The sequence below is a fragment of the Stylophora pistillata genome, chromosome 10 (assembly GCF_964205215.1).
Source record: "Stylophora pistillata chromosome 10, jaStyPist1.2, whole genome shotgun sequence".
Taxonomy (NCBI): domain Eukaryota; kingdom Metazoa; phylum Cnidaria; class Anthozoa; order Scleractinia; family Pocilloporidae; genus Stylophora; species Stylophora pistillata.
This window is the reverse complement of record NC_142528.1, coordinates 22051501-22060297: the sequence shown is the minus strand read 5'-3', so window position 1 is coordinate 22060297 and position 8797 is coordinate 22051501. Positions and strand designations below refer to the sequence as shown.

At 39.7% G+C, this 8797-nt stretch overlaps 1 protein-coding gene across 1 annotated transcript in view; it reads left to right on the top strand.

Moving 5' to 3' along the window:
* Positions 1 to 511: 511 nt before the first annotated feature.
* LOC111329922 (CD151 antigen) overlaps positions 512 to 8797 on the top strand; it is an 11452-nt gene continuing 3166 nt past the window's right edge. Inside the window, exons 1-6 of the mRNA XM_022934689.2 lie at positions 512 to 667; positions 757 to 847; positions 3232 to 3423; positions 4081 to 4155; positions 4683 to 4787; positions 5707 to 5856. Coding sequence (XP_022790424.1) covers positions 779 to 847; positions 3232 to 3423; positions 4081 to 4155; positions 4683 to 4787; positions 5707 to 5856 — 591 coding nt within the window. The 5' untranslated portion in view covers positions 512 to 667; positions 757 to 778. The remainder of the gene's footprint in view (positions 668 to 756; positions 848 to 3231; positions 3424 to 4080; positions 4156 to 4682; positions 4788 to 5706; positions 5857 to 8797) is intronic.

Genomic DNA, 8797 nt, shown 5'->3' with positions numbered 1-8797 from the left:
AATCAGCAACTCTCTTGTCGAGGTACCGTTTATTTTGACTGAAGTCCTCGTCCACTGATCAAACCATGAATTTCACTAAACACTGACCAGCTGATCATTTTTAATATTGGAATGGAAATCTTGTGATTAAAGAAGCATAAGATTTTTTCTGGAATTATTAAAAAGTTCAACTTGTGCGCGCAATGAAAATAGTTTTTGTAATGACATTGAATCCGTTTAACAGCTAGAAATGGTAGAAAATTGTCGGGAGAGTTTTCAATAGCTTGCCTTTTTTGCATTATTTAGAATTTTGAATGGAGATTACTGTTGAAGAATAATATTATAGCGAACCCCGCAGAGCGTTGGGGATTCGTTTTTGCACCACCTGTCTGCGCCTAATAACCGACCATCTGTCAAATAGGAAATAATGTAAGCGGACAGAACTGTCAACAGCCTTTAGACGTGAGGTGTTTGATTGGTGGAAAGATCAACCGATATTAAAATCAAGCGATTGTCAATCAAACCTTCTCTTAATTTCCACTCGGAATAGGAAAAGAAAATTTATGCATGTTGGAGGCGAAAGAAAGAAAACATTACTAAACGCAATCTTAATCTTAGCTGGGAGGTGGCTGTTTGGTTCAACAGACAGACAGAGGCCGCGTTTGTGGTATTTATAGTTAGTTGAGAGGTAAAATATCACAAATTATTCACCTTTTGGGGTACGAGTGGGGGAGAGACAGATTGCCTTTATCTTAGATCATCTTTTTTCTGTTTAAGGTTTAGAAAAGATCCGTCTAGAATGGCGGAGCTCAACTGTGGCATGAAGTGTTTGAAGTTTATGCTGTGCGTTTTCAATCTATTTTTTTGGGTAAGTCGAACCTTCGATTTTCGTGGCGTTTTGCTGTTTAAAGAGATTCTCCTCTTTGTGTCAGTAATAGACGCTTTTTCATTCATTTTGTGGCTTGAACAAAAACAAGCTTTCGGCTTTTTGATCGCTGTATGCGGCACTAACCATTCATTAATGTTTAAGCGCGGCGTCACTCGAGTTAAATTTTTTCGGCTCACATTCAATTGAGATCAAAATAAGCTCGTGCGGAGACGGAGATCTTTGCTGTAACACTTACCCTAAATAAAAATATAAAGGTCAACAACTCTTGCTGGAAGCTCTCAAACTCCTGATTCAATCGATAGAAAGATTTCTTTTTGATGTTGTGATTTCTCAGACTGACCTCACAATGGCTGTTCAGCTGTAATTATAAATATTTTCATTTCTCACCCTTCAATTCAGAGCTGAAAACATGACAAAAACATACAGGGAGTTGCATGGCTTCAACACCTACCTTGAAAAAAAAAAAAACTTATCAGCGAATTTACGGATTATAATGTAGATCATGCCAAGAAAATGCGCAAATTCATAATCTTAAAGCACATAAATAGTTCTTGTGTTTTAACTCATCAAAAATGATTATTGCCGATCAGTTTTTCGTTGCAAAAAAAGGATAGTAGCCGCCATGTTGGCCTGAAGCTTCCTTCTTCACAGAAAAAAAAAGAGAAAAGAAAAGAATTAGATAAAAACACAGGTTTTAATTTCCGGCCATGAATACACTTTAGTTTTTGGTCAGTGCAGAAAAATGCTGATTAAGAAGTGACGAATTTCATTTCGTTAGTTCAAAAAATTTTCCTTTTTACCTCGCCGTTGTTCCTCAAAGACGCTTTCATCCGTCCATTTAAATCTTTAAAATGTGCGAACGAGCGGAAAATACAAAGATCAGAAAATCCTTCCGCGCGTCTTAATTGAAAAGACAAAAACACATGCAAGCAGGTTCGCAGGCATAGCGAAAAAACTCAGCTAGGGAAAATATTTTACAAGGCTTACGGCCGCATGTTGTTAGGTACCTTGACAACTTGATGTATATTAGAAACTGGTAGAGTTCATGTACGGCGAAAGGTTTCAATTTTTCAATTAATCTCAAGCTAAGAGAGTTGGTTACCAGGACAGCGAAGTACTTTAACAAAAATTCCAACTTGAACAGCACTAAAAGAAATCATGCCCCTTTTATGACCGAATTGTTTGAAGAGAAACAATAATGAAATGATCCTTTGTATATTCCAGAGGTATTATTTCTTGAATTATCATCTATGACGAGCTCTAGATTTTTCACGAGTCCAACAACGTTTGCATTTACATCGATTTCATTCCTGAAAAAGTTAATCAGATTCTAATATTATTTCTTGTGTGAATGACAACTCACATTCACTGCATTATAGAGTCGTTACGGTTGAGCTGCTAGTCTAAACTACGGAGACGAATATTTTCAGGGTATTTAGATATCCGTACCACATTTGATCAATGTTTGAGAAAATGAGCAATAAAATATCACAAACAAACCCGATATTTGTTAAGTAATTTCATATTAAATTTATCGAGAATAAACGGGTTCTTTGACGAGGTCTGTTATTGTTTTTAGCGCAAATTATGCACAACGCAAAATATTTTATGTTCATTACTTATTTGATTTCTACAGTAATATTTACAATTTGGGTAGATTAAGAGATATGGTAATTCAAACGAAAGGTTACCTTTATCCTAATTTCGAGGAATAAGCGTGTAAGTGTCTAAGAACGATAAACTCTTCATCTCATGTAATGAACTGAAATGAATTTCAACAACTTTGTTCTTTCTTTATAGCCAATGATTAAGGACGTTTAAGTGTTTCCTTGTGACTTTAAAAAAAAAAAATGATGTTCGATCTCCTTAGTAAAATTTCAAGTTCTAAAACAGGATTATCCTTAAACTCTTTCCACGCAACATCAGTATGCATATTCTCCATGCTGTCCTTCATACATTACTTAAGGTGCTAACAAGGAGAACTTGATTTTTTGAACTTACTTGGCGACCTTTTCCTGCCCATAACGACCTTAACGTTTGATTGAGGGGGGTGATATAGGCTCGATTTCCGCCGCTCTCTCGGGTCCGGTCTTTCTCGTTCCTCCCCTAGAAGAGTCTCTTCTGGGAGGAGCGCGGGCTCCGGTTCCCGAAAAACGGCTGGTAATCGAGCCAGGGGTGATATGGTGAGGAGAAATTAGATGCTAGTTATTCTCAGGTTAAGGGTAAAATTATGCATTACCTTGTTCAGCGGTCGTTCGGTCAATAACATAAGTTTTTTTAACGTTTGTGATTTGATCGGAGCCAGCTAAACGACTCGGAAGAGAAGCTTTTCTTTTCACCGCTGTGGTCTATTTTGCCTCCAGGCCGCCGGCATTGCAACGATGGCCGTGGGGATCTTTGTCAGAGTTAGCGCCAGTAACTACTCGGCCTTAATGGAGGAAGGTGATTTCAAGACCGCCGCCAATATTCTGATAGCCGCGGGGGCACTGGTGATGATAATTGGTGGTATCGGCTGCTGCGCCGTGGTGAAGGAGAATAAATGGCTTTTGCTTCTGGTAAATTTCTAGCACCGTCAGCACTCTAACCTTTGATCGTATTTTTCGGCTGGAGAAACAGGAACCGTCTGAAGTAGTCCACATTTCAATCTTTGCCAAGAAAACCCCAACAAATGACTGTGAATATATGAAAATAATATATGTGAACTGCAAGTTAAGAAATGAATATTAAAGCGATCTTCGCAGTAAGGAACACTAATTGAGCAGTAGCAAAAAATAAAAAACGCTTAAAAAAAAAATTCAGGTATGTACAGGCCTAATTGTCACTACGGCTCAATTTATTTCTGGGAAGATCGCTTTGATATTCAAACCGTAACAGTGGTTCTCTACAGGTCACTCCAAACAATACTATAATAGTATATAATACATGTAAGGATGTGGTTTTGTTCGCTCCACTCCAGCCCCGCTTGAAATTCTTTACGAGCAGTTTATTCCTCAATCTTGAACTGTGTGCAAATCGCTCTCGTTCAAAATCAGGTCTAAGTATGCAATTTATATCTCTCAATCTCCTTGTTGGAGAACGAGCTAATTACGGGAAACTTCCTTGAAAAAAAAAAAAGAGAAAGAAAAGAAAAAAACTCTCGTTTTTCTTTGTCGTGTTCATTTCATATTTGATCCCGGTCCCACTCTGTAACTCATTTTTCTCTACCAATACAGTATTCCTTCTTGGTGCTGATGATCTTCATTTTGGAGATTGCCTCCGGAATCATGGCCTACTCTAAGAGAGACAAGGTAAATAAATGAGTAATGAACTACGTATGAACTGCATTCAGCAGAGACCGTCTGCAGCAAAGGGAAAAACTTTTCCGTTTATTAAACTTAAGTAGAAATATTGCTTTAAACCTGATGTTTCTTCAATTCTACGACCATCGAATAAACTCAGTTCATTTTTTACCATTTGTTGTTAACGTAAACGTCATGTTAAACTCACCCGTGTTTTAGATTTCTAACGAAGTAGCCTTTCAGTCAGTGTTGGGAGCAAGATGGGAGCTGAGGATAGAACCAAAAGAGACTACATGGATACATAAAAAACTTGATTACTCGGAAAAAAAAAATTCACCGGCTAACGATCTTCACGGGATTCTTAGTGTATATTTTGCCGATCGGGGTCAGGTTCCAAAGCCTTCAAAAGTAATAACCCATGGAAATTTTGGCGGTTGCCTCTTACCCCACTCCCTGAGAAATAACCAGTGAAAAATGTGTGAATGTTTTATATATCTACATGTGACATAGCAACTGACCATACATTATTTTTTCAGGTCATTAGCAAGATTGAAGAGGCGGTGTCTAAAACAATCAAAAACGACTACGGAGAGAAGGACAAGCAGAAGCTGACTGAGGCCATTGACAAAGCTCAACAAGAGGTCAGAAATCAATCGTAACCAATCTTTTTTTTTGTAAAAGGACCACTTCAAATGGCTCAATCCAGTACTTCCCCTCAATGAAACAGTTGTGTGGCACTATAAGCTATCGAACACATTAATTAAAGAGATTTGTTAAAATGTCGTGGAACAATTCGGAGCGAAGGATAATTGCTCAAGGACCCACGGGGGAACAAATTGACTACCTGGCGAGCGAGGCGGCGTGCGCGAGTGACACACTCGCGATCGGTTTGGGTTTTGCGTCTGATTAACTGATGGTGGTGCGAGTTTTCTGGACCAATCACAAAGCAAAGTAGAGTAACCACAAATCGATTATTTTATATACAAGGCTAAAGATTAGGAAAATATTATTAAAATGTTTAAACCAAACGTTTTCGGCTGTTTGCCATCATCAGAGTTGAAAATAATAACCGTCTGTACATAAATATATATCTTATGTGATTCCCGATGCGAAAAGTTTGGAGACATAAGAAATAACTTGTTTGTTCAAACTGGGGCGGAATTGTTGGATCATTAGCCCCTCCACGATCCTACGCTTGTGGAAAGTTTCTGCTGAGGAGAGAACACGCCAAGTGAAAGAATGCGATGCAACAATTCCGCCCCAGTTTGAACAAAACAAGTTATTTCTTATGTCTCCAAACTTTTCCCATCGGGAATCACATAAGATATATATATATGAACAGACGGTCATTATTTTCAACCCTGATGATGGCAAAGCCGAAAACGTTTGGTTTAAACATTTCAATAATTTTTTCCTAATCTTTTAGCCTTGTATATAGAATATCCTTTATTTAGCGAACATTATGGACAACAAATCGATTATGGATATACTTTGACACAATTTGATACACCTCTAGCGAGATATCACATATACCAAGGTTTTGTTTCCACTTATCAACAGTTGATGTGTTGCGGTGTTTCGTCTGGGGCTGACTGGAAAACATCTCAGTGGTTCAACAGTAGTGACAAATCAGAATCAGTCCCTGAGTCCTGCTGTAAGAAAATGGCTGCTGGCTGTAGTAAAGGAAATTCTCCAAGCATCTATCAAGAAGTAAGTACTGAGGACTTGGTCATGTTTTTCTCAAATCATTAATAGTTCATGAGGGAAACAGCCAATAAATGAGGCATATTTGGGTCACATGCATGAACCCTGTTATCTAATGAACACTCAGAGGAAAATCTTAAGGGTTTTGATCTGAGATGAAACATGGTTTTGATCTCAGATCAAACACTTGCATTTAAATGAGCATTTTCAATAATTAATGCATCGTTAACAGCAATTCCAAAAATGACCTGAATATTATTTCATGGATGGTCTTCGATGGATATCTCTCCCCCAACTTCTTGGCCACCTCCATCTCAAACTTGCGAAGCCAGTACATAATTCAAGCTTACTGCATTTATTTCTTCAATGCCGGTAAAAAAGACCCGTACGACCTTGAGTAAATTATAGTCTTGGAATAGCGCTCCTGGATCTGAAACGGGAGCTATAACCGACCAAGAAATTTGCCATTCGCCAAAAATTGTTACCGCCCATTTTTTCTTACATTTGGTATACGAGGGAATAGCCTTCTCGACTAACTCGTGTTCTTCGTAAACCGTTTTATGCTCCCTAAATCGTGCTGCTCCGTCTTCACTCATGGTCGCACACCAACCACACCAAAGCAATTGATCATGCTTGCATGTTAACGTAATGTTACTGAAAATAGCAAAATTGCACCGCTGCATACATGATTGTCCTTTAACTTGGGGAGGACAATGGAAAAAATATATCCCTGCATATTTATTTTATTGTTTCGTTTGGAAGTCGTCTAAAAAAATCGTGCGTCGCGTTTCATCAGGGATTCCAAACACCTCGAAACAATCTGTTTCTCAGTGTTTGGAACCCCTGATGAAACACTCGCATTCGTTTTTGATATATTACATAAAGGTAGCCCAGTTGTTTGACTTTTACTTCCTTTTATGCCTGCTTATCTGAAGTTCCCAAAAGTCGTTAAGAAGTTTTGCTAGCATTGCAATTTGTCGCAAGGAATACAGCCTGCAGCCTGCAATTTTTAGAACGTCCATAAGAGTGGATCTTTGTTCATCACTTTAGAGCTAAATTTTCTGCGCTTGATGTGCTGCCATCAAGCTTTTTCCTCTGCTTGCGTACATAGTGCATAGGAGCCCCCGAGCAATTAACAACGCCTTGATTTAAAGAACAGTGTTCAAAACACACCTTGTCAATTTTTCATATCTCTCAAAGCGTCCCAAGTCATCTCAGTGATATTAATGAATAAAGGCTGATAGTTTCGAAAGAAACTGTTTGGGGCTGCGTCGGTGGGAGTAACGAAATAATTTGGATATATCAACAAAGTTGAAATGGTAAATTTCAGTGATATTAAGTAAACTTAAGCTGGTTATACTACAAATCAGACGGTGACAGAGATTGAAGAAGACGTTTCGCATTTGAATTGTTGTGACTTGACTTATCACCTTTACTCTCCAACAACAACATTCTCAAGCTTGTGCACCGAGCCCTGTACAGTAGCTCGTGGCCTGAAAATCTTAAACTAACGGCATGGCTGGACAAGTTCGAAGATCTCATCGGTTGCATGACTGCGCAGTGGGATGGTCTTCTCCTTCTTACAGGCGACGTGAATTTCGATCTATTGGGCATACCGGACGCCCCAACGCGGCGATATATTTCCCTTCTTGACACCCTTAATGTCAAGCAAATCATTGACAAACCTACAAGAACAACAAGAACATCACGAACCTTACTGGATCACATTATTATCAATGATCCATCCAAAATAACATCTCATGGTGTGATACCATGCAGTAGTGTGAGTGACCACGATGGCCCCTTCGCGTGTGTAAACATCCGCATAGCTCGTTATCAGCCAAGATATAAGTACATCAGAAACCTGAGGAACTTAAATGAGACAGCTTTCTTAGAGGACTTCTCCGCACTACCCTTTTCGGTAATAACATCAACTGATGACCCTGACGATCAATTAGAGACTCTCAACACCTTGTTTAACGACTGCCTTGAAAGGCACGCACCCCTCAGAAGGTGCCGTGTGACACGTCCTCCCGCCCCGTGGATGGATAACGAAACAATAATTAACCTCCAGTCACAAAGAGACAAACTGAGGCGAGAAGCGCATCAGTCAAATTCAGAATCGTCTTGGTCTGCTTTCCGGGAGGTACGAAATAAGATAAAGAGCGCTATACGTAAAGCTCGTAAAGCTTTCATGGAAAAGGCTTTGCCGTCCAACAAATCTAAGGAAGTCTGGCGCATGGTTCACCGCGTACTCCACCCCTGTCGACAGCCTTTAAGGTTCGACCCAGACAAGCTTAATCTTCATTTTGCTACGACCGCAAGGAGAACGCTTGATGTTGAATCGACCAACCAAGATGAACTTTTCCAGTTCATCCGTGGTCTTACGGATAAAGAGGGCGCCTTCCACCTGGAAAGTGTTACACAAAGAGAAGTCCTGCGAACCCTTAAACAACTGCGCAGTGACTGTTCGACTGGACCCGACCAATTGCCTGCCCGGTTTGTAAAGCTGGCTGCTGGATGCTTGGCCGGCCCACTCACAACTATCATCAATAACTGTATTTCAAAGTTGTACTTCCCGCATGCCTGGAAACTCGCGCGTATCAGCCCCATTCCAAAAGTTGACACACCTGTCTCGGAAGATCACTTGCGTCCAGTGTCGATTCTTCCCGTACTTTCTAAGGTATTTGAGAAGCTTGTTGCTTCGCAAATGACTGATTTCTGCACTAGAGAATCTCTCCTTAGAGACACCATCTCGAGCTTTCGTAAGGGGCATTCGACCTCTACGGTACTCTTAGGTATAAGGGACGACCTAGTGAGTGCCATGAAAAGAAAAGAGGTAACTCTTATGGTACTAGCAGACTTTTCGAAAGCATTTGATACCGTTTGTTTGAAAACGGCGATAACCAAGTTGCATCACCTCGGTTTTTCAAAGTATGTCCTCGAA